Source organism: Ischnura elegans, chromosome 8, assembly GCF_921293095.1.
Source record: "Ischnura elegans chromosome 8, ioIscEleg1.1, whole genome shotgun sequence".
Taxonomy (NCBI): Eukaryota; Metazoa; Arthropoda; class Insecta; order Odonata; family Coenagrionidae; genus Ischnura; species Ischnura elegans.
The window spans coordinates 73543162-73570467 of NC_060253.1; the positions used below are offsets into that span (position 1 = coordinate 73543162).

Sequence of the window (27306 nt, forward strand, 5' to 3'; positions counted from 1 at the left end):
CTACTAGGGCAAATATATTCATTATTCGACTTAAGAACAATGCCAATGCTTCAACGTGACTATTGGTTTGGATAGATGATGTGTGAGCTTACCCTGGACAAAGCTGAAGGGATGTGACTATCACATTGGCATTTGAGGGCCACATCTTTTCCCTTGGTTACCTCACACCTGGGTGATCTTTTATTGGGAATTCCCCAGGGTTATACCTGGGATATGAACCCAGTTGCCTCTCCTTGTCAGTTTCCAATGTTTCACCTTGGCCACCATATTCATTAGCATCACAAGTCCAAATTTTCTCACCAATGCAATATGATCATGTAATGACAAAAGGAGTAGGTATTTATCTCTACATTACTGACATGTAAAAGAAAATGTTCTAGAAAATGAAAAGGAGACTTAGTTGATTTCCACTAATTTATTTAGTCCGTTCGACATGTTTCGAACCATAGAGGTACAAAAATTGAATGGTAAGCAAACATGATGCTTACCATTCAATTTTTGTACTTGATAATGACCTCTATGGTTCGAAACATGTCGTATGGACAAAATAAATTAGTGGAAATCAACTAAGTCTCCTTTTCATTTTCGAGTATTAACTTCCACATAGTTGAACTTAATACCATTGAACGAAAATTGTCTGCGTAAAATATCACACAATTTGAGAAGAAATAAACGCTACCTTTTCACAGATACCTTTATTTGACATTTCTTGCAAATCACAGTTGTAGGCAAATGTTAGTTACACACTCCCAAATAAGAATGGCCTTATAGCACCAAGTTTTCATTTAATCATCCATAAAACGTCAATTCTCTTGCTACATCACCTGCAAGAAATAATCACAGTTTCTAAACTTGTCTCCCCACAGTTCATATAAAAAAACACCTAAAAAAACTCACACAGGGAAAGCCACCAAACACTTTCTTCTTCTAGTTCTTTTTGAAATCTCTCTGCTTCTCTCTACACATTCATGTTTTACCCTATATCTTAGGCCTAAATGTACTTCCTTGAAAAACCATCAACCTTTCCAATAATCCAAGTTCACTTTGATGAACTCCTCTTTGGAGTGGAGATAGGTTCCTCTTTTTTTTTTAAATAGGAGCAGACAGCAAAAAGCAGCAAAACCATATGCATACAATTAGTCGTTTCCGTTATGATTGAAATTCTTAATACATGAGCAGCTTTTAAGTATAACAAAGAGAACTCAAATCACACATGACAATATGGCACGTAAGTGGAAATGCTTTTACAAACTCAAAAGTGCATGATGGAAGTACAATAATATTCGGTATACTCCACCAGTAAACAATTTAACATAATTTTCTCGTGAGAAAACCAGTTAATATCCGTTACTTAACTTTTCTTCGGTGTTGATATGTCTTGTAACTGCATTATCCAATACTTTTGAAACTAAAAATAGAACTGCTTTCACTGCATTCAGTCCGTAAGTTTCCCACAACTCATGCATATACAAATACTTCCATGGACATGGCTTCCATAAGAGTTTAGTAGGTAAGCATTTTTTTTGTAGGAATATTATTTGTCACTGTTCACTTTTTAAGTGCCTCACACAAAATCAGCACAATGTTTTCGTTAGGAGTCACTTAAAAACTATAACAAGCCTCTATTTAGAGAGATACAACTTCCACAATATTTTTATTTCTTTTAAGTCCAGCATTGATTCATGGATCATTCCACCTTCAATTTTACTTTTTCTCACAAAAGGCACAATCTACTCATAAAACACTTGTCCATTAGTTCAGTACATAGCAGCAGAATGGATGAAAGCATTTTGTGAAAGACCAACATTGCAGAGTGCATTTGCATCACTCTGAATTTAAAACCATTATGTCCCTTTGGTACTCACAGCTGCACCAAACGTGTAAGTAATACACTTAAAAAATTTGCCTCTGATGTCGGATAATCTTCACAGGAGACTGAATTTTAAATTCCTGCCTTTATAATATTTAAAATGTAGTTCCAAATTCTTCAGTAAATTCAGTTCAACATCCGTTAGAAGAACCTATGTACAAACAAGAAAAGGATAACTTAGACGGTTTACTGTTAGTTACCTAGTGACAGCAAATTTCTACTCATTAAGAATTAAATTCATTTATAAAAATGATTAATGTGTAATTTTTCAAGATTGAAGAATGAAAAATACCATTTTAAAAGGCAATACACAAGAAATTATTCACAAATTAGGAATTGGAAACTATATCCAGTCGTGTTGAAAATCCTCTAATGCAAACCATATAATGAATAAACTTAAATGTTTGATCAAAAACTATGAGACGCAAAAATTGTTAAATATGTTATATACAGGATAAACTATACAATGAGAATATTCAATCACTCGGGTTTAAGGAATATGAAAGAATCGTTGATAATTTGCATCTGAACTGCGCATCATTCAAAGTTCATTTTTTTGAAAGATATAACTGTCTTCTGAAAGGTTATGGCACCATTGTTCAAGAAGAGAAAACTACTTAATTTTCTCACATAAACACTTGCCCCTTCATTGTTCATTTATGGAACTTGCATAATTATAGGAGGCATACATCATTGGAGTGAACCTTGCAAACAGTCATTTCCACATTAATATAACATTTTTTTCAACTTTCCAACAGCTCAAATGTGCACAATAAACCAATTCATCTGATCTAATTTTCCTATGGACAACAGGTAATTACGAAATAAACAAAAATTGACAATCTTTGGTAATTATAATTATGAGAGTCAGCAGGCAACTGGCTGATTATCCTGAGTTCTGACCCTTTTCCACATTTTATGAAAGTATCAAAAATATTAAAGCCTACTCGTATTGTAAAATGTATGACTCCCTTTCTTGTATCCTTATGCTTGCTTCCATTTGCCAGCAACAAGTATTACAATAAACTAGATCAAGGAAAACAGTAATCATTGCAGTCATCAGGGAGCCCAATCATGACATTTCAATAAGGTACATTTGAAGGATTACCCTACCATCAGTGCTTTTCATGAATTACATTTATTTAGTACTGTATATCCCAAATGTGACCAAGTCTAAAATGGGCTTAGAGATGGAACTGTCAATCACTCGTGACTTTGAGCATTCATTGTTGGTGAAACTGAAAACCAGTACATAGTTAATGGCAGACATTCTGCATCCGCTTATGGATTTCAGCGATGGACAACAGGTTATCTCATCAAATACAACTTCTTATTCTTTCTCCTGTCATCTGATTCAACTTGAATTATCAACAAACCAGCAGCGAACAAATAGATGGCCACAAAGATGTCAGTCTAGTCCCTTTACATTAAGATGCTACTGGCGAATGAATGCAGTCATTTATTTAAAAAGGCTCACAAAAAAACTCCCGATCAATCCATTCCCGATAAACCTTTCATATCCATTTGATTATGAGGTATTGATTTCTTCAAACTTTCTTTTCCTTCGTGGACAGTGACTGAGAATTGTTCTGACTCTAGATCATTACACCCTGCTTTTCACTTCATAGCAGGGAACAAAGACACATTAGGGTGTAACTAATCTCACTCTTTCTATTAACTTATGCACAGCTATTGGTCTTTCTTTGCCTGCAAAGGACCACAGTTGGCATGAGTACGCAAGCGGTAGATTTAGGATCAGGTTGACGAGTCTACCAAAAATGTAATTTGCTGTCAGTTCACATCAACATTAAGTCTCACAGGTTTGAACCTGGTATCGATAACTAAAAACAATTGCTGCTAAGTGCAACAAGAAATTGAAATATACAGCTACACTGCCAAACCGATTTCTCATAGGAAAAGCATCATGATGTTCTTCCAATGTGATATCACCAGAAATATCCTTCCTTCTCATAAAAAAAAAAAAAAAAACAACTGATTGCACACGCACCCATGCATCCAGACAAAACGCAACTATGCCCCTTACTTCCCCCCCCAAGCCCAAACCCATCATTTTAATCGAATTTGTACCCAGGTGCAATTGAGAGCAAGAAAACAGCTCTTTGAGAACATATGTTTCTTATTCATTGGGAAAAATGAGTTATTTCCTACAGTGGGCTTGGATATGAGGAAGAGATTTGAGTGTAGGGGTGCAAGGATGTTAAAAAAGAAGAAAAGGAAAAAATGAGCCAGTTGAGGCATGATTCTCATACTCTTGGATAATCACAACATACAGTAATATTTTCATCCGATGGCATAATTTTAGTCTCTATTTGCAAGATAGAACCCACGCCATGCCCTACCAACTCTCTAGACTTGCACAGCTCGCTCTGGGGGTCTGGGAAAGCACAGTACTTTCAAGTGATAACGATAACCACGGCAAATCAACATTCACACCCTGATGCACTCGAAGCACTATCATTCATTAAATGCAGCTGTTTTCCTGTAGCACTAAAAACCAGCCCGATAGTCATCCTTGTTTCCAAGAGGGAAGGGGCCGAATTTTCCATGAACGTATCCACCTCCTGCGACTTAACTGATGCGTGGATACTCCCGCACTTGGTGAACCACCGTCTCCTACCCCATCATCTGCCCCCTCCTCCCTTCCTCTTCAACTCACCTCCCCTCATCCTTGAATCTATTTAATCCCCTGGGTGCTCTGGACAGGATCGATTTACCTCAAACCATCGGTCTATGCACCTGGAATAAATAGAAGAATGACAACAGTTAAAATCCACAAATTCAATACCACCTCATGCCTATAAATGAATTGCCATGAGAAATAAATTCCCCTGGATCCAGTGGTGGATACATATTGGGAGTGCAGGGGGCACACGCCACCCTTTTGCAGGGCCACACGCATTGCCTAAGATTGCAGAACCACAAATTTAACTTTTTTATATCATAAGATGGCATTGTCTTCTATGTATGTAAATTCATTTTAAATAAAAGTTTATTAAAATTTGCCATGCGATTTCTTTTTCATTGCAATGAAAGTAAAGGTAGCTCAAGAAATATTTGTTGCCCCCCTAAACCCCCTTGAGATTTTTCTGTGTGCGCTACTGGATCTTAACGGGCCATAATGCAGGCAACTATTCTATCCAGGCAACTGATTTCCCATAGCAATTATCCCAACGCTCATGGCACTAGATGTTGGTCCAGTGCAATTTCTCTCTCATGGCAATTTATGTATACTTCACTGATGTTCATGCGGCAGACTGAAATATAACACACAACTTGTGACTGATTGACACATTCTACATCTGCATACTACTCAGGATCAGATTTAGATGAAAAGTGGCACTAGGCTATTTAGGCATATATGTTACTTTCCTGTAGAACACTTCACACTCTTGTAATACTGATCACCATTCTATATTTCAGCAATAGATATGTGACACCAGAAACATTGGGAGGGGTAAGTTATAACCCACACATGCCAGATAACTGGCCACTTTAAGGATTTCACTTTGCTGCAGCTTGGGCACATGGGGAATCACAGGATATACACTTCGGCAAGATGCCATGGTCAATTGGACCGTACCATAACTTGTATCAATAGACACACCAAGATACTCCAAGAAATCAAAAATCTTCAACAACTTTTCTTTAGCATAAAAAAAACCAGTCATCCAAGTCACAAATTACATTAATTTTAAATTTTTGTACCAGAAGGGATTTTACATCTTCAGCCCATCATTGCAAAATTGTCGGGCTTAACTGTCCCAACTGCTTAAACTAGCCCATCGGGAGGCGAGTGAAGGCATACTTCTTATCACCTATTTTTATGCCATAGAACTCCTAGTGCCTATGATTGATTTGCAACTGGTAAAAGGCACTCTATAAGTCTAGTTTGCTTAACCAAGATTTCAAGGGGATTTTTGAGAGGGCTTGCCAGGGGCCTAATTACCTACACAATGTTTTGGAGGTGGAGAAAAAATTTTAACAGGTCAGCTTGCATTGTGTTTTTCTCTCTTGAAATGATGAAGAGCCTTGTTCCAGAACATTGATGAATCTGAATGTGTACTGTCATTACTCGAGTAAGCACTCATAACCATGTTGAGTTTAAGTCGTATTCTATAAACAAACACCAACTCAACTTGGTACAATGCCTATACGTACCAAAACAGGTAACGAAAATAATTGATGGTTATCCATTAATATGACATATTTACAGGGAAAAAATTATGATTATGACCAAAAATCCACCAGTCAACTGCAAAAAAAACCTTCACCAATGGAAGAGCAATAGCATAGCGATAATATGTTTGCAGAATTATCACATGATAAATTTTAAAATCACTTACAAGATGGAAAATAATGCATCAGCAACGTAAATCATAAACAATCTTTTTCTGGTTAGGTCATCAGGGAATAGAAAAGAGAAAAACTTGGCTTGAAATCTTCAAATAATGCCAGTATAATCAAGTAAATGAAGGCTATTACCTTCAACTGGGTGAACTTGAATAACTGACTTACGTTCACTCAGTTAAATACACGTTTATTGATCATCACTGATCAACAATGCTAAAATTTTGCAATGTCAAAGATAATCTGGGCTCCTTAGAAAAAATGTCTAATTTTCATAATCATTACACCAGGAATAGTGACACCCTAGACGTCCCTTATTGCAGGTTGAGCAAAAATAGCAATTCATTTGACGTATTAAAAATTCGTTTTTTTAACAGATTGCCCCCAGAAGCTAAAGTTGTGAGTGTGTCGAACTTTAAAAAAGTTATACATGACTGACTATTAAGAGAAGCCTTTAGCTCCATAAACGAGTTTTTCGAATCTGAAATTGTGTTGTCCTTTATAGATGCATAATCCTATTAATTTTGCCATATGTATTTTGTGTATTTGTTAATTCCTATGTGTATGACGAAGACTATTGCAAATTCAAATTTGTTTAATGTCCAATAAAATTATTATTATTATTATTATTGGTTCCACACAGCTCCCCACTCAATTCTCGTATCAGCTAATCTTTTCACACCTTCGTATTTCTTCTCTTACACATCCTTCTTTATCTGTTTCATACATTTCATTAGAGGTCATCCTTTTCCATTCTTCCCAACAAATTGCCCCTCGTGGATTGTCTTAATGTCTCACGATATGGCCTGAAGGTTGTTCCATCTTCTCATCAAGGTTTTCATGAGGACTCATCAAGATTTTCATTTTTCATTCTCTTCTCTCCTACTTTTCTTAGGACTTCCTCATTTCTTACTCAGTCGATCCATTTGATCCCCATCATTCTTCTGTAGCACCACATTTCGAAGGCCTCTATCCTTGATTTCTCTGCAGCTGTCATTGTCATGCCTCTCTTCTGTAGAGAAGCATACTCCAAATGTAAGTTCCAATAAACTGTTTCCCTACTTCTATGCTTAAATTTCCCGATGTAAGTAGATATGTCATTCAGTGGAATGCTCTCTTTAATAGAACTCATTCACCTCCTCCAGTTTTTATTTCCCTTTTAATGTCAGCCTTGACTTTTTCTTTTCTGTTTATCTATTGTTAACGTACAGATAAAAATGTGTATTCTGAGGAAATTGTAAAATATTTCGTGATTTTAAATATTTTTTGCTTTTCCTGTTTCTCATAAGAACATCATCTTTCTCCTCCTTGTTTTGTAATCAATTAAAAGTACTTAGAGTTAAATAAATATAGCTTTTGATTTCCCATATTTTCACTGTGTAGATTACATTATCGTCAATATGTAGGTATTATCTTAGTTATTTTAACCAAAATATTAAATTGCAACTTGCAACCAAATAAAAAGCTCTACTTCGGGACTAAACTTTGACCCAATTATGCTTATTACCTAAATGCTTAAAAATCCTCATCAAAAATAGACACCTAAACTATGTACCATTGCATTGCAGTCAGTATGGTTATACAAAAACATTCAGCAAAATAGGTTAACTCAATAACAAACATGATGATCATGTGAAATGTAATAATTATTTAAAGTTCTACTGACACATTAACTATAAGACAGGTTGATATGCTGCCACAAAAACATCAAGTCAGTATCCTAAAGTAATTAATTCTCACTTAAAGAATATCTACCCTACAATTACCATACAGAATTCAACAAATGCCTTAAAATTTGTATCTCAAGATGCTAGTAACAAAGTTCGGCAATATTTTTAAGACTAAACTTGACCAACTCTTTTTCTAGCAGCTATTTGAAGAAACTCTTAAAAACAAAGCATCAGAGTATATAAAATAATCTGAAACTGTTATGATTGGTATATTAGATTTAAATGCTGATGCTGTGAGTTATTGAAAGGGCAAAAGTGAAAATTGATAAACAATTGAAAGTAATAAAAAAGGATTGGACATTAAAAGCTATGAAACACTTAACATACACTTTCATGGCTTCTATTCCAAAGGAAGCCCACTCACGAGCCATATTTCAGCTGAAATTATGCATCAGTCACACATCTCCAGTAAGACTGTGTGAGTATTAAAAATGTATATATCATATATGTATACACCAAAAAAATGAAGAAAAATTGTATGCAAAACTTACATTAGTATGGCAAGATTATACTATGTACGTATATGCTTACACAGTTTTCCTCTCATAAAATAAGTTAACTCAAAAAGACAATCGATGGGTAAATATTTTAATTAAATTAGAGGGACCAATCATAGGCGGATCTAGGGGGGGTACGTGCCCCCCCCCCCCAGACCTTTAAAAAATACGCAAGATTTTTAATACGGTCCCATTATCATTGCGTCCGTTTTGTATTACAAGGCATCCTTGAGCCCCACCCTTCCTTGACGACATATCACTACTGGTTAATTTATTTCAATTATGCTTAAGGAACTGTTTAAGAGACATTAATTTTCATTCATCTCCTAATTCTGACATGATTTACATCAGCATTCATCATAATATTTTCCTCTTTACATCAAGCTAAACATTTAGCATAGAAAATTGGGGATGGAAAAAATGAGAATAAGTTGGAGCAAGAATTGCTGTATTGCCTGGTTCACAATGCCATACTCAACTCGATACTCGTGAGTAGTTTTCAACTTGACTCAATAATGAAACACTGACTTGCAATTTTCCACAAAAATAAAATTTAATTCGACTCGAGTTTCAATGTTACTACATCATGTTGTACCTTGAAAATGATGTAGTAACATCGAAACTCGAGTCGAATTAAATTTTATTTTTGTGGAAAATTGTAAGTCAGTGTTTCATTATGAATCAATTCCACTCCACCTCACTTGATTCCTCGAATTTTATATCGACTCAATACTCGACTTGAGATCAAGGATTGCTACTCGCATATCCCTATTGGTTTGTATTCAGCATTTCACTTCATAGCATGTGTGAGGTGGTAAAGGCATCTTGAACATTGAGCTCTCAATTTGAGTGAGCACTGAAGTATCTGATACACTCACTCTTCTTTTGAGAGGAGTCTGAGGGATCAGCTTCACTCAGTGAGTTTTTGGCCAACTAATATAACAACTGAGTATAGTTTTGATTGATGAGTGAGGAAAATCTCCACTCAAGTGACACTCAGAACTGTGGCCCATAGTTTTTTGAAACCTTGTTTAGAAAATAAAAATCTGTTGATCACACAATTGTTTGTCTGTGATTACATTACTTGTATCACAGTTCCACAAAATACCGCTATATATTTGTTAGCTGGAGTTTCGTTAGCATCATTAACAGCATTCCTCTTCCTAATTTATAACTTGCTCCAGAGGGGGAAGAGAGGTTAGGAAAACAGGGGAGAAAGATAAAGGTGAAAACTATATTTTCTGATCGGGAGCAAGAGATGAGTTATGAAAACATCGAAAAGGAGGGAGGGGTATTCTTCCATATATGTAGTAGTGTTATAATTCATCGTAACCACTTATTACCTAGACTAAGAAATCTTAGTTAACCAGATAAATAAGACTGTTTTTCTAAAAATTTAATGGATTATAATGCATCAAATTTTAATCTTTCCAGTTCACAAACCAGGGACAAAGATAAAAGTAAGTTGAGAAAGATGAGACAAGTTCGCCATTAAAAAAAATTATGACACACTATGGAAACTTTTTGAGGAACACTTGAGGAAAACATGAAAAGAAAAATGAAAGCTCCACCAAATCAACCCATATAAAAATAAATTCTATAAAATTTGATGACTCATAATGGAAGAAGAAAATACCTACCCTTTGTGGTATATGCAAAGGCAAGGAAGTCTGGCAATAGTATCACCCTGCATGAGGTCTTCCAGGCAAATCACACACTCTCCCTTGTTCTCTCCTAAAACATCCTCTGCCATGGCCGAGCACATGTAAAGAAAAAAATAAGAATCATGAGAATTGTATAAGATCATCAGAAACTTATTCTGGATATAGAGTACATAACATCGGCTATTAGCAAATAGGCCATTAAAACATCCCAGTAAACACAATGTGTAGCGGAAACGTTGCACGAGTGTTGCAAGAGGTTGCAGGAAGCAGCTAGGCTTTTGGCAACATTTCTGCAACGTCTTAATTACGTCGCTGATACACTCATTTGGTCTGAAAAATTATATAGCGTAATATTTTAGCCAGAGGATATACATATTTAAATCAGATTCTATTCGTGAGAGATTGATTGTATGTGAAGGTGGAATGTTCATTAGGTTGCAGAAAGGTTGCAACATGTTGTCGGTCTCTTATTTGGACATTGTTTTCCCCAAACATATATTCACATATGAGGTTTTTAAAGTGTATTTTCATCTTCTGAAGCAAAGTGCCTCTCACAATAAAAAAAAATATTCGGCTCTAAGACAATTTTGTCGCACTTAGAAAATTTTGAAGCATACGAGCAGGGGTGAAGAGTATATGGAAACCCTGTATTGAGATAAAGAAAGGAAAGACGGCACGATACCGATATGTATATTTGGTGCATCGAAAATATCGATATTTGCATATTCAAAACCAGGGGCGGATCCAGGATTTCTTTCTGGAGGGGCACAAGGCGTAATACAAAACGAGCACAATGATAATGGGACCGTATTAAAAATCTTGTATTGCAAATTTTTAAGGGTCTGGGGGGGGGGGCACATGCTCCCGTGACCCTCCCCCTAGATCCGCCTATGTTCGAAACATCGAACACGTTGCTACTCTGTCTCTATCCCTCCAACGCTTGCATTTTTCAGTGAGGTTTTGTGCTCTGCGAATTTTGAAGAATGTCTATAATTAAAATCTGTCATGTCATGAATAAATATTTTTTTTTTCTTTAAAGGCATATTGTGAGTATTATTTTGAAGGGTTGCATAAATGTTGCAAGTGCGTTGCAGGAGTTGCATAAATGTTGCAGAACTGTTGTAAATATGTCTCACCAGAGGTTGCGAATACATTGCCATTACGTTGCAAAAATGTGGTAGAGAGGACTTTTGGCTGGTTTTGCGATGCTGTGATTACGTTGCAGCAGCTCCATGTTGGTTGCAGCGCAATGTTTTTGCAACATTTTCACAACACTATTGGTTTACAGGGATTTGACAAAAATTATTAAATAGTATAGTAGGTTGATTTCAGACACATTGCATCGGGAAATATTGGAGAAAAGCATTGTTGCATTTCTCTTTAGCTTAAATTACGTTATTTTGTGAAATCAATGCAGAGAACATGTAATTATCTAAAATCGATAAAATTACGACATTGGAGATTTTCATTCTAAAACTTTCCAAGTTGAATAATTAAAAAAAGATAGCATTCAGTTGATGACATCCTCATTAGAAATGAGACGACAACCTTGGAATCATTATGGTTCCACAAAAAAGTGTCCATTTCATGAGGGGTACTTTTTTTTAACCTATGCTTAAGCTGCTTTTAACTGACATGTTGAGGTGCACAACAAAGATTGGCTACGTCATATTGAACAAAAACAGCACATGCAAATAACAACTGACCATCCATACTGACAACCATTCAACCAAAATCGAGCTTGTATTAGTTCATCTACGGCTCCCTCACACTGAAAAGTTGCTGGTGCATGTAGTGTTGCATGAATTCAGGGGGAAATATTTCACATCCTTAACTTGAATTTCAACCAAATCCAGTTACACTTAAGTTACCGGGTATTCCAATGGAAAGTAAGTTCCTAGTACACCATTGATTTCACATCAATGCATTTGACTGGGACCGTTTTGACAAGAAGATTACAGAAGCGCCCAAGGGAAACCGCTAGCGGTTATTAGGGTAGAAATTAGTTAAAATGGACAGGGTATATTCACAAACTGACCGTTTGTGTTCCTCAGGTAACACATACTTATTAAATCGCTACCGGGTTTTCGAGTGATGGGCCGTAATAAAGTTTCGGTAAATACGAAGCATAATTCCTCTCCATGAAATACGTGCATACTAGGGCTGTATATAGAATTTTAGATTGTAATGCTAACTATTATTAGGAAATTATCGTTGAAAAGGAAATATCAAATCAGTTTTGCCTATTTTCGAAAATAAATACCGTTAAGGATAAGGGAAAATGCAATCATATACTACGGTCATGATTAAAATTTATCACTGCATTAGGATTCCTTGTTAAAACATAAGGTATTCAGTAAATACTAATAACTCTGCCACCTAGATTGGCCGACCGACAGGAGGAGGAGGAGGAAAATAAACAATTCGATTGCTGTAAAGACGATAAATTTAACGAATAATTCATCATAAAACGACATACATTGCACTAGAACACGGAGCAGTCTTCATACCTTCAGTGGTTAACCACAAACCTTACTGTTCAAGTCCTTTCTAGCCTTATCACATCATAGCAGAACAGGGGTGCCGACTTACAAAAAATATTGGGGGGCCCAAACCGGGGATCCTGCCCCGTGACATTTTATAAGTAATGAGTTCTAAGTTTTTTTAAGCATTTTCGAAGAGTCATATGATGTACATTAGAACCCTGATAACTCGCATCTCGATATCTGGACACTCGGGTGAAAGCACACACACAAACAAGCCTGACACATTTCTTCCTAACACACATAACGAATTTTTGAGGGGGCTCGGGCCCCCTCAGGCCCCACCGAGTCGGCGCCACTGTAGCAGAGACGGGAGAAGTACCTTACGCATGATTCGTTCAATGGTATTAGGCTCAACTATGTGGAAGTTAATACACGAAAATTAAAAGGAGACTTCGATGATTCGTTGACTCAATTCTCAATACAACCTCCACTTGGGGTTTCCAACACAACACCTTCCCCTTCCCCTCCTGACACCCACTCCTTCCACCCTCTCCCCATCCCCTTCAAGGAGTACATATGTTTGCTTACCATTCAAATTTGTTGTACTTGATAATGAACTCTATGGTTCGAAACATGTCGTACGGACGAAATAAATCAGTGGAAATCAACGAAGTCTCCTTTTCATTTTCGTCCTTACGTATGGTTTTTAAAAGCACATTCACAATCCATTATCGTTTCCCTAGAAATTGACATTTGCAATCACTAATACCTCGCACTCATTACAAAATCACAGCATTGACGATTATTCCTTCCTTAATATCCACGACAATCCGGGATGTTTTTTTTATACGCCAAACATCTTAATACGCCTGTGCGTACCGGCGTAGCCCACATCAAACCCAGGGACACGATGCTTAGGTCGCATTATCACTTTAACTATCTAACCGTGATCACAATCTTTTCAATTTCACAGACAAAACTGGAGTTTTCAGATTGAATTCCCGATACATTCCAAGACATTTACAAGAACAAAACTTTCATCTAAATTAAAATAAACGAGCACTTCTCCTCATCGACTTTTTAAAATGAAAGCATAACGCACGATCAAATTTCGCATGAATCATATCTCAGTACAAAGTTCTGAGTTACAAAATGACGATGAAAAGAAAGAAGGGAAAGAATGGTTCATCAAGATACCCTGTGTTTTTAGAATTTAACTGGAGCGAAAATGGAAGTCAATACACAATAATACCGCGTTCCAATTCACGTCGAAGATGAAACGATAACCACGCTGACAATAAATTTCTCCTACGTACACAGAGAAAAAAATCCAGCGGTAGCAACTAATCGATACGTCGCATCTGTAGAGAATCGCAAAAGAAATGAGATCACCATGCAGAGAGGACAGAATTTCACGATGCCGGTTTCATAAGAAGTCGCCGTGACTGACTCGCCGGCTACCTCGTCCATCTCGAAGCAATCCAGGTAAGTGTGCGCACCGGCAGTTAAAACATTGATCGCATGGGCTTCAAGGTTGGAAAAATGATCTCGGAAAGCACCCGAGAAAGGCTTTTTTATAAATTAAAATCGCCGTATAATATCTACCACCTCGAGTCGCATTTTTCACTTCTATTTTCTTAAATGACACTGCTTTATTTTAGCTATCAACAGTTTTCAACCATCCACGGTTACAATCATATTATTAATAATACTTATTGTGATTTTAATCCACTGCCACGTTACTACATTAAAAAACTTCAAATCAGTAAGATAAAAAGAGGACTTATGACATAAAAATGGCATACATACGCATTTGTACAATGAAAAAAAGGCAGATATCAGTATTTGTGCCATACAAATGACAAAATTCAGCAAGCGCACTAGTTCACGAATCAGTTCAGAATCAGAAAACAGTTTCTGTGCTACGAAAACGACTCAAACCAGCATTTTTGCCTTGAACATGGTACAAACCATTCCCAAGCGCTATGGTAATCACCGAAGTCAGTAGAAGTGGAATCATCTATTCACCGAGCGAGAAACAACGTTGTAGACGGTAATATAGAGGTTACCCAGGCAGTTTTATTTAATGTTCCGTTCACATCGAAAGGAAAAAAGGGTTATTCTGACATGCGATGGCAGGGAAGATAATTTGCATCGAGACTATCACTGAAATTAGGAAAACAAGAGGCGTTGGATGTGGCCACAGGGAAACTGGAGCCAGCCTAATTAAAAGAAGGGAAGCCGTCTACTTACTGCCTCGATATCATCGCTTTCCAATCACTTCTCGGGAGGCCAAAATGATAAATTTATCCCGGACGAAATTAACAGCAGGGGAGAAATCGCAGAGAAAATTTTCACCTTGAAGCCTTTCAAATTGGAAATCAAAAGGATCACATTTCAAATGGAAAAGTAATGGGATCACTTCGTAACTTTTTCGAAACTACACGCAGTGGAGCCATAAAACCATCCAAATGGATGCTTCGATATGCTCAGAAGGGCTCGTTTCCGAAAGCGACGGAAACTAGATAGGAGTTTGCTCAGGTGTAAGGGGGAAGATGAATGAAGAAAACTGAGCGGTGGGAAAGATAAATGAATTCTCAGAGGAAGAGGGGGAACGTGGGTGACTTGGAGGTGGGGGGATGCAAACACGACAGATAGGAGAGAACGGAAATCTCAACTTGGCTACATCTTTGGCACGACCGTGGTTTCGATAAAGAAGTTTCTGCTAGAAAAAAGTAAATATTTCAGTAGAATCTCAATATTTATTTCCTAATTCACCTACCTAGCTTTTTGTTTTACAAATTTACCTCTTTCCTCAATTTCTTTGCATTTTATTTCATTGAATTTGAAAATTTTAAGAGTAAGCATCACTGCCGCTCAAGTGATCTTCGTTCAGAATGTGCTGCTTTAGGTGTTAAATCAATATTACTGAGCAATGGATGTGAAATGCATTTTTTGCCGCTGAGGATTAATTACACAGGTGAAATTCCGTAGGATGTTTTGTTTTCCCAAATGTAGGAGTCTAATAATAAAGGAATAAACTAAAAGGAAATCAACAGTCGATTAAAAATTATGAAAAATAGATAAATCTTCACGAAAAACAAAAAGAATGACGCTCGTATATTATGAACCAAGATTTTAAATGACCAGAGTTATTAGAAACAGATTGAATTTTTATGCCAAATTACCAATTTAAAACATATTTTCGGTTTAAAAGCTATTTAATAAAAGGCTACCTTTTTCAAGCATATACAGCTCAATAGGAAGGTTTACTATATTTTTTTAATTTCCTAAATCGAAAGATTATTACTCTTGGAGTACGTATTTCACGCTTTTCGATTTTTAAATGACGATATCTATTTTTCGCGATTAAATGGAAAGTGAAAAATTTCAAGCACGCGACCCGACCATAGGCAATTTTAATATGGCTATGAGCGCCGATACGATGCAGGCTGCTAGCAGGTAGTAGAGTACCCTGATAGCAGGTAGCGCTTGGCTTAAATAAAGATTATTAATACCCAATCAAACGAGGGAAACTTTCCAACCTTAGGCAATTTTAATAGGTGAATATTACGAGATGTTTCCCTGAGCTCTGTGCCTCATGGATACATTGGAAGTCTCAGACGATGTAAAGCGCCTATCTACTCGTATAGAAACTAGGTCCCTGTGACGTCACGTGTAGTGGCATCGCATGGGCGCCAATCTGGCCTTTTTCAAATGAAGCTAATATTGACCATTAACATTCGTCTAAACTGGGATTTCTAAAACCAAATAATTTGTATATTATGAATACATTAATGTTGGGTAACTAATCACAATCAATGCCTTTCGTTTTCTTTGATGAAGGAAACTACCCTATTATTTAAACAAAATAGAAGTTCTATCACTCATTTTGAGTGCCGTAGACGCAGAAGTAGGTATCTCATAAAAAGTCACTAATGGGGGTTTATATCGGCGCGGAAAAATTGAGCAAAGTCGTCGCAATGAGACCCCATGAAGTTGGACAAGAGGATGGGGTAATGGGGAGGGAAACTAAACAAACAGCCCGAGGGACGGAAGCCGACGGAGGCTGGGAGAGGGAAGGGGTGAAGATGGCCCAAAATAGCCCAGGCGGAGGCAGCTGGGGGCAGATGTCACACCGGAAGGAGAAGGGCAGCCCGGACAACACAACTTGCATGTAATTGTAGGCTGGCTGCCAAGCACCACCTTCATCATAGTATGTACTGGGAAAACAATGATTGAAGAAATATATGATTTATCCCTCAAACTCCATAATGACCATATTTGGTCCGGAAATTAAAAGCTTACTAATGCCATTCCAGCGATCGCCACGGATTTGCCTCGTTTTTTGTTTTTGTGTTTATTTATTGATATTTTATTTACATTCAGCACTCATTTTTCCAAACTACGTAATTTTTCTGGTTTTTGAACTCATCTGATTATCATGACACAAACATGAATACCGTCTTATGCATTTTGAAGTAATAACTCAGTTTCAGTTGAGCCCTGAGGTGACTTACGAAGGGACCACCTGGTCTCAGCCACAGTAAAAATAAAACAACATATTTTTCTCTTTATCGCATGTAAGATAATATAACCACGCACAAAGAAAAAAAAAGTCCAATAAACACTTGAAAATCTCTAAAAAGAGAGCCGAACCAAAAATTTAGATGGAGGGGATAGCCTCCATGCTTAAACATACACTGTTTGAGTAAAAGGGTATTAATTTGTTTCCATTAAATCGTCCAAATTTTATCTTTGAATTTAAAAAAGTGGATTTCAAGTTCCCGTAGTTCTTAAATTAACGAGCTGGTTCTGTATGATCTGAATTATTTCTGACAGTAAACTTCTTACATCATTGTAGTTCACAATTACTGAAGCTGTTTTACTTATCCTGTTTTGGAAATGTTCGACGATATTTGTACAAATTTTTTCCCCGAAAACAAATTAAGTAGAATCATTTCTTAAGCCATTTTGATCATTCTCTTTTCGTCAATACCAGTTTTATTTTAATTCTTGGCGTGAGTTAACACCCCTAACAATGCCAATAGGTTTGCTAAAACGTAAGCGGTGAAATGATAAACAATCAACAGACCAAAGCTCAATTTAATAATAAGTTTTTTCACTATTCCAATACTGCTACGCTAATGACCGTAAGTTTAACTACGTACTACTTTAAGCACGTCGTTCACCTCCATTTATTCTCCACGAAAGACTTCCATGACTGGTCTCTGCCTTGCTAACGAAAGCGTAACAGGCTGGTAATTAACTCCGTATAAAAAGGTTGGTCAAAGTTCCCATCGGAATTTCAGAACGAAATAACGGGCAACAAACCATCAGCTGGCGAAAATCGTCAATTAACCTCCAGGCTACCGAGGCATAGCTCGCTGACTTTCCCCGGATGCGGATGTTAATTGCGAATGTCAAAGAGGTGTGAAAAGGTACCTACGCACGCGATTCCACGTGCACTCTTGATAGAATACGCAATTATCCCTTTAAAAGGCACTCGCAACCTCGCATAATTTCATTCCACAATAGCGAGTGTGGCGACATGCAACGAAGCTATGGGGTAAAATATAACATTAACAATACCTAGCAGTCCTAACTACAGTAGAACCTCGGATAACGACCACAATCCGTTCCAGAAAGCTGGTCGTCATCCGAAATGTTCGCTATCCGAAACAATTTTCCCCATAAGAAATAAAGGAAATAGGAATAATTGGTTCCTAGCTCCTATTGACTCGCTATCATGCGAAAGTTACAGGCAATATAGGTATTGTATTAAATTGTATTACTTGTAGACTTACTATAGTAGACATTGTATTACTTTGTATCCATTTGGGATCGCACAGCACCGAATACAAACACGGCCGATACACATTCGTTCACTAACATAAATTTTTTTCGCTTTCCGAGGCAAATTTTTATCAACATTTTTGGTCGTTATCCGAATTGTTCGCTATCAGAGGCGTTCGCTAACCGAGGTTTCACTGTAGCTCTCATTACGAATACCAAGCTCATGGTCATTGTATGACCACGTCTTGGCAACAGCGATATCAAGTATCGATTTTAATAGAAACTCAACTAGCTATTGGCATAAATTCAAAAGTATCATTTTTTTTTAATTATTCCAAATGAAATGAGAGTCGAGATAAGGTTTTTTTACGCACACTACATCAAAAACGACCCCAATTTTATTATAAACATCTGTTCAATCATTTGGGTAGTGTCATCCTTTGGTTACATCTTGGTTGAAGTAGCTGCTGAAACACTGGTAAGATATTTCAATATATGGAGTGGATAAAAGTCAAATATTTTTCACGAAAAAATTCTATACGTCAAAGAGAAAAACTGAAATAAAAACTGAAAAACTGAAAAGGATAGAAACTGAAATGAAAAAGGCGATCCGTACGCCCGAAATATTTTGAGATATTGGCCAATTTACCACAATTACAGAGTCCAATTAAACGTTTCTACGCCGGAGAAAGGATGCCACAGTCGATTCATCAGGAGACCGAATTAAAATATACTCGTTACTCGTAATGGCTTACATACCAGTAAGTTTGATTTTGATTTGGAGTAGCAACATTTGAAGATGGTCACTTACCGCAGTTGTTTTTAAAACGAAACAGGCAATTTCAGTATTTAGATTAATTTTTGATGTATTTGTAAAAATAACTGTCTATAGAGAAAAATTAGAACTTGCTTTCCGGGAAGTTTTCGTCATGAAATAGAAAAGACCGAAATTATCCAATGGGCTGAAATATGGAGAGTTAATGACCACTACTATAATTGAATAGTCGAACATGTAAATAATCATTGACAAAATCAAATCATAAGACCATCAATGATTTTGGATCATCGGTGACAAACCAATTACCGAAAATCGAAGATACATCGAAAGTAGAACCATCAAATATCCTAATTCTAACAGATATCGAAAATCGTTTGGAAAATGAAGGAACGATCGAAAACCAATCATCGACATCTAAGGGGCAATAGAAAATAGGATGACAATCAAAACTCGGGTGTCTTATTGTTAGATGAATATATTGTAGAAGACCGATAGAATTATTATAACTTGAATTTTACCAATTAAAACTCTACTTAAAGAAGTGACGGTGTATATCCTATTAAAAAAATATAACGAGTATTAGCAATCAAATCAATGCATGTCCATTAGACCAAATACATAAAATCCAACGACCATAATAGTACCTGCTATCAGCAGCGAGGGTTTCCATTGAATATTTGAAAGTTTCGACCGACGCGGATGATTTAGAGCAATCGAAGAAATCCCAAGAGTAATGAGCGAGAAGAAGGAAAGCCATGCAAAGATGCGCGAGCGAATATAATGGGCTCCGCAAGTTGTTTGAAAGGGAAAACGGGAGAGAGGAAATAATGGTATCGGATATGCAGATAGCTGTGAGCTAACGGATACGGCAGGCAGCGTAATAAGCGCGAGCGAAATTACGCGCGAGACTGGTCTGGCTCCGCTCTCTTCACACGGAAGAAAGGGAAAGAAAAACACGATTAACATTGCCAGAGAGTAACAACGATGAGGCAAGACAACGGTTACTTCAGCCGCAAGTCGTTTAACCAAGTCGTAAAATTAACTGCGCACTTAGAGACGGCCGTAAATCACTTACAGATGAAAGATTTATGATAAAAAATATTCCAATATGCATGGGAAAAGTACTCACCTAAAGGTTTCATTTTCATTATCTGTGCATAAAAGAGAAGAAACTAACATTTGTTGTCGTTTTTCACGTGTTTCTAATCTTAACGCTCGCTGCGGTATGTATCATGGCGATCCACAAAACAGCCTCCTGCATACACTTCATCCGTATGGACCGTACTAATCTTAAGCCAAAGGCTAAAGGTAAGAACTCAAGCCAAACTGAACTCTAGTGACATTGGCACATCATTCATTAATACTAATGTACCCGCTAAGAAATTAGAATATATGCTAAAAGTTTCGTACTTACGGAATCGAGTTGAATTAAATTATATGGATAAAATAGAAACGATTAATGATAAAAAACTTATCTAGAAATAATTTATAATCATCTCACAACTACCTTATCATTTACGATATGATTTCCATGTCAGTGTGAGAGAGAAAGCTTTATATTTCATTTTAAGATCACTGGATATGTTGAGCGTGAGAGGTATAAGTTGATTATTTTTATGAAAAGGAAATATTTCCTAAGTGATACAGGATAAAAATGGAGTGCAAAAATAACAAATAAACAAAACCACGGAAAAATGAAATAGAGTTAAATTAAATGTTTTATCAGTGAAGAAATATCATCTCATTGCTGATTAGGCAGAATTTCTCTACAAATTTTAAGGAGTACATATTAATAAAAATCTAATTAGATGAATGAGAAGAAGGAATCCTTTAGATTGATAAGATGAATAATTAATAATAAAATTTTTGCTAAACATTTTTTTACCTTAAAAGTGTTACAGTAGTTTCCGACCAATTTCACCTCACATTGACGCAAAATATTCACCTTTCCTCTCCCCATTTCTCGTATTACCCGAGAAAGTTTAGAAAGGTCAATCACTTGGAACCATAGATGATTTCGTCCAGAAATAGAACTCAAACCGAGAACTCGACCACGATTTGGTTTGAAAATGGCAAGGAGCCAGCTCCGTGGGCTGGAGCAGTTTGATTACCCATGCGTGGTCCAATGACCTGGGTCGATCCTTGAGCCTCCTATAGTTAACCAACACACTAGAACAGCACACCGGTAACCACGAATTAGCTATTCCTTATTCCTAGACCCTTGTACCCTAGAAAAACCTAAAAGACAGCCCTTCACATCAGTAACTCAGATCGTGGCGACAATGGAGAATTTTCTATATTATTTCTACTGTATAGATACCTTTTTCTCAACTTATGCGCAACTAAACTCTACAAATGAGGTACCAAAATTCACAGAATTTATCAGAGAACATGCGACGGCATATCTAACTTCCTAAATATATAATTCCGTCTGATTCCACATTCAAGTCTCCTGTTTATCATGTGCGTTTAACAGAGGATAGTGTAATTACTTCCAATGTGTTTAAAGAGGTCCTCTGACCTCAATTTGTACATGAACATTCCAATTAAATTTGTACATAAGACCCTGATTTTTTTCTACATTTTAAAATTAGAAACGCGCCTATCCCTCTGTGGACCTGCATCGAAAAGAGCGGGGGAAGCCCGCTGGGAGCGGGCGCAGCACGCTCGTAAGAACCAATTTGAATAGCAACACATTCACGACAGCTTAAATTTAAAAATATTAGATTATAAAAGTGCACAACAAAGATTCACTACTCAAAAGAATGCAGCAATTTTCCGTCCTCTTTACGCTGACCCAAAAGAACGTGATCATTTTGTCATGAGATTTACTTTAGTGCCCGACGGTTATCGCAAAACTAAAGACCATTGTCTGACATGCCATATGTCAAGGGAGCCAATGAAAGTTATTGATGGTACCATCGATAATTACCATACTACTATCAAAACTGGATTCAAAACAATGGAATGCTGATCGCTAAACACCGCAAATGGGACCAGTGGAGGCCAGGTCAGCCTGAGGACCGTCCAGGGCCTCGAACATTGGGCTAATCCCAAGTATTTTAAATGGGAAAATTCACATTTGAATGCAAGGATAGAACATTTTGCGGAATAAAAACTGTCGTATGTGATCATAGTATTTTTACCTTTTAAGTCTAAACTAAGTGAATCGAATGAAGAAAAAAATCAAAGTTAAACAATAGTGTCATCGACGATAAACGATTGTGCCATCGAAGGTAAACGATGGTGCCATCGAAGGTAAACAATAGTGCCATCGACGGTAAACGATGTTGCTATCGAAAGTAAACGATAGTGTCATCGACGGTAAACGATGGTGCTATCGAAAGTAAACGATGGTGCCATCGACGGTAAACGATGGTGCCATCGACGGTAAACGATGGTGCCATCGACAGTAAACGATAGTCCCATCGACAGCTACCGACAGTATCAACGACAGCTGAGAACCTCCGGATTCCCACCCTTAACGACACTCCAGGAATTTCCTCAGCCTCCCACTTCTCGCCCTCTCCTCATTAAATCACTTACTCAGAGATTCAATCCGAAGGCTTTGTTTAGCCTAGTGAGGCTAGAGCTCACCTTGAACTAAGCCACAGGCATGCGTCTTTCGCACGTTCAGGATATGGGGGACAGTTCCTTTCCCTGAGCCACCTCGCACTTCGAAGATTTTTATTAAGGTGCGTCTGGAGGCTTCAACCGGGGTTCGAACTCTGGATCACTCTATCAGTAGCCAAGTGCTCTACCCACTACGCTACCGCGCACCCTCCATCCTCATTAAAAGAGTCCCGAAATCATCTCCGCACCCACGCCCCTGCCTCCGCCGTCTCCCGCGGCGCGCGTTTCCGGCCCTCCCACGCACAACCCCCTCCCTTTCCGCAGCCATCTCGGATCACGCTGTCCGTATTAATACATCTCGCCGTCTCAAGCAGCCGCCTTCACTTGTTTTTTTTTTTAATCCCACAGGGGTTTTTTCACCCGCGTCGGGCAGCCCCCAAACGTCTCTTTCTAACGTCTGTCCACGCGTAAGCAGAAATAATCGAGCGAGGGAAGATATACGTACCTCGCAAACCACTCCTTTTTATCTACTATAAGAAATTAGGGCGTTGGGACATAAATTACAAAACGAAAATATGTCAAGCAAAAATCAGTTGCAATATGATTTTCTGAATACAACTCTACGGAAAAATTGGACGAAATTTCAATTTTGGAAACCTATTTTCACACGTTTTACTTCGCCAGCAATCGTCTGAATAATACTTATTAAGAAAGAGATAACAAGTAATAAATCACTTTTGAATCAAAAAAATTTAACACTTTATGCAAGTTCTAGCGGACACGACCACACCGACAACGAATCTATGCAAAATAAGAAATCAATTTACCAGACTCATCAACCGTATTTGATACCTATTCGTATATTTACGCTGATCGTATAAACACGCAAGGGATTGAGTCTTGCTAGCCAGTTTTCTATTCTTGAACGAAAGGGGTTAGCTAATAGTTTATTGAAATAGACACCGAGTCCCAGGAACAACAATTTTAATTAATTTTTTACGAAATTTATGCATCGTAGAGTTCAACAAAGGTATTGTCTTGGAGCTACACACGAAAAGTAATTTTCACTCCAGAATACCTAGCTCAATGATACGGACTCTAAAAGTTACTTCCATGCATTAATAATCTTGAAAGAGAAAATTCTTCGAATGTATTGCAACTGTATTTTCTTTTACCACACTAAAAGAAAATACAGTTGCGAATCGAAGTAATTCCATCTGGAAATTAAATTTAATTTACACACAAACTTTGTCCTTGCGCTTAAATTTTCCAACAAAATTTGCATTGCGTATAAACTACTTAAATATCTAATAAAAAATAGACTTATCTAACTTCGACGTCTTACAGTTAGAAATACGTCGAAGTTTTGTGCCCGTTAATAAGCCCCGGCGCACAAATTGAATAAAACTGAATTATTTACGCGAGGAAGTTTTGCGTCAAAATATACGTTATAACAAAATTATGTTCATTTGCATGAACTTTCATTACATCGTCTTACATACATTTTTCTTAGCCTTAAGTTCAAAATACTAAGAAATACATGCATGTTTACTGAACTCAAATGAGCGTTACTTCGCAACCGAGGAATTCCCTCCGTATAGATGCCAAATAGCCTTAAGCTATTTCATGATATAGTCTAAAGTTGAAGATAGCTAAGACGGAAAATACGGGGAGAAAACTGAACGAAAAGGGACTCCTGGACGCTTTCGTATTCTATAAGCCTTCATGAAACGAAAATCTAAACGCAACGACTTATTAATGACATGCATCCTTACTGAACTCCGTTCGTTTCGAAGCCTTGAGGGAGAACGCTAAAAGATGAAAGGCATGCAAATGCGTGAAAGAGACGGTTCACAAACACGACGACTCTTGAAAGAGGAAATTAACAGGTGGAAACAAGATGGGGCTGGAAATCGCAGAGGAAATAAATGTTCAAGACGTGAATATTTATGCTCGGTGCTTCAGTACGCACACCAAGCTTCATTAAATAATCCCGTATGAATAGTTGACAGCAACAGATTGTGACTACATCCTCCGCCTTCTTATAATACGAAGATGAGCGAGAATAAACACCTCTAATCTTCTCAGCTAAGGCTTACTCGATCACTTATTAGTTTTCATTCGCGGGTCTCTATGGAAAAATCTAAAATGGATTCTAATAATGATATACTAAACCCCTTCAATCTCCTCTTTTCCACGCTTAACTATTTATTCATACATATCCGTATTCATATGCTTGACTTCTAAATAAGTAACAAAGGAATAATTATGTCCAAATCTGACGTTCCTTTCCTGTTTCCAAATCTGGGATTCCATTTCTTTGAAATGTGGGATTTTATACTTCAGTTAGTCACTTTTTTTCATCAATTTTTTTTATTCTGATGGAGTTCCACATTCGTTTTTCCTGAGGTATTCTTTCAAGCCAAATAAATTATTTATAATTCTGACATCATCACATTTTGTCAACAAAAATTGGATGACATAAAACCTTGGTTACAAAGACATGAATGATTTCAGAGGTTACAAAAATTAAATAAATTATAGATAAAAGCACGACATTTTCATTTTACAAACATTTTACAATACTGAATAAGTTAAATCATTTTCACCCTCTTAATGCATGGAATGCCTCTACAATATATAATGGAGCTCCTAAGAAAAAAATAACCAATAGATTGCCTTTACAGTATCAAATTACGCATTTTATTAGAATAACCAAAATATTCCAGGAACATATTTTTTATGAAAAAAAAAGATAGCACGGTGGTTTCATACTAATTTCCTTCGAGTTCACGTTTTTCATTTCTTACTCCCGAGAGGTAGAAACGATCAGAAGGAAGCGATTGAATGACTTTCAGACTTGAAAAAATGTGGTATATTGTTATCCGGCTATATTAAAAAAAGGTGTGCACCAATCAAAGACAAGAGTAGATGGCCAGGGGTAAGTGGAGAATGGGATAGTAGAATGCGCGTATTAATAATGCCATATGTACTGCGAAGCGCTGGGATAACAGAAGAGGAAGTTGGCTGAGAGAAATCGAGGAACCTAGAAACGAAGATGGCTAAAGGTTAAAGATGCCACCACAAGGTGGGGCAAAATAAAAATACCCGAGCCATTTTATAAAATTCGAAAATGGGATTATATCGAAGCTGCTGAAATGGGAGTCCATCAGTATCAAATACTAAACGGCTTATCAACCATGGGATAAAACACGTGAAGTTATGAATTCGAAAGTAGCACAATTCCACTGTAGGCATTTGAAAAGAGCAGCTTTCATTTATATTTTTTTTTGGCGACAGGGGCTATTGCTTTAAATTTTTTCTCTTTTCTCAAAATATATTATCAAGTAACACAATCTATGGGAAAAATATTAGCAAGCTACGATTTGCTGATAACAACAATGTCATAGCAAACAAAGACAGAGGGATTCAAGGAAGATTCCAATAAATAAGAGAAGGAAAATGGGCAGCTATCAGATGACAGTGAGAGAAAAAACTGAGAATCTCGCAGCAGAAGGGACGAAGTCAAGACTAAAATAAAGATATGGAATTGAAAAACTGATAGAGAGAAGAATGAATAATGTTATTTGGGATGCAGAATAAATAGCGATGGTAGAAGCAAGACATAAATTAGCAGTAGAATATAATGGGTCAAGGGCTCGTAAAAATTGAGTCGGATGTGGACACAATCACTATTATTGTACAAAAAAAGCTCCGCTTTATTTTACACAACATTCATATCCCCGTATATATCTCACGAAAATATTGAACCAATTGAAGCCGCGATTTCGAAAGAGCACAAGTCCATTCACCTAATTTTTGAGATAATACACAATATACATCTACAATGGTATCAAAGGCATCACTTTGAATTTTTCGAATCTTCGAAATCTCCCATGAATCCTTCTGTCTCTGCTATGACAGTGTTGTCATTAGCCAAACGTACCTTGCTAAAGTTTTTCCCATGGACTGTGTTACTTGATAACAATTCTCAATACATGCGCTACTTGTAGTAATACTTGTTCATATAAAATAAATCGATCCAAGAGTTAACAGTATCTTCCACCTAACCCCTAAGAGTTCTGGTGGCTCTAAACATATCCATTAAACCAGTCCATCCAAATTCCTACCAAGTAGACTAGTACCATCATAGAATCCATGGCTTAAAATCCTACCTAAGCACCGCGCGAACTAACTCGATAAACATTACGCCATCCTGAAGAGGTAATAAATAGAAAAGGTGGGGGAACAACCGTGGCAAAACTATACGGAACAGACGAGTTGAATCAAGAAATAACTGGAGAAATAAAATGGAGTGGAAATGAAGAAGACTGTTCCAGACGAGGAATTTGTGGGGAAGATATCGAGAGATGCCAGAGCTCTGTGGGACGTTGGAGAGGCCAAATGAGAGTGGGGGGAAAGGCCTAGGTTGACATTTGAGTGACGCTAGAGGAGCGATAGAGCTTCTCTCATCCACCACCAGAGAGCAGTCTCGACAGGTCAGCCGGTGGGCAAACAATCTTTTTTACGAGCGTTCACACCCG

General features: G+C 37.2%; 1 protein-coding gene across 1 annotated transcript in view; it reads right to left on the reverse strand.

Annotated features, from left to right (window-relative positions):
• Positions 1-680: 680 nt before the first annotated feature.
• Positions 681-27306, reverse strand: part of LOC124164377 (MOB kinase activator-like 2) — a 238349-nt gene continuing 211723 nt past the window's right edge. Inside the window, exons 4-6 of the mRNA XM_046541686.1 lie at positions 10106-10211; positions 4548-4627; positions 681-2021 (exon numbers count right to left, since the gene is read on the reverse strand). Coding sequence (XP_046397642.1) covers positions 4570-4627; positions 10106-10211 — 164 coding nt within the window. The 3' untranslated portion in view covers positions 681-2021; positions 4548-4569. The remainder of the gene's footprint in view (positions 2022-4547; positions 4628-10105; positions 10212-27306) is intronic.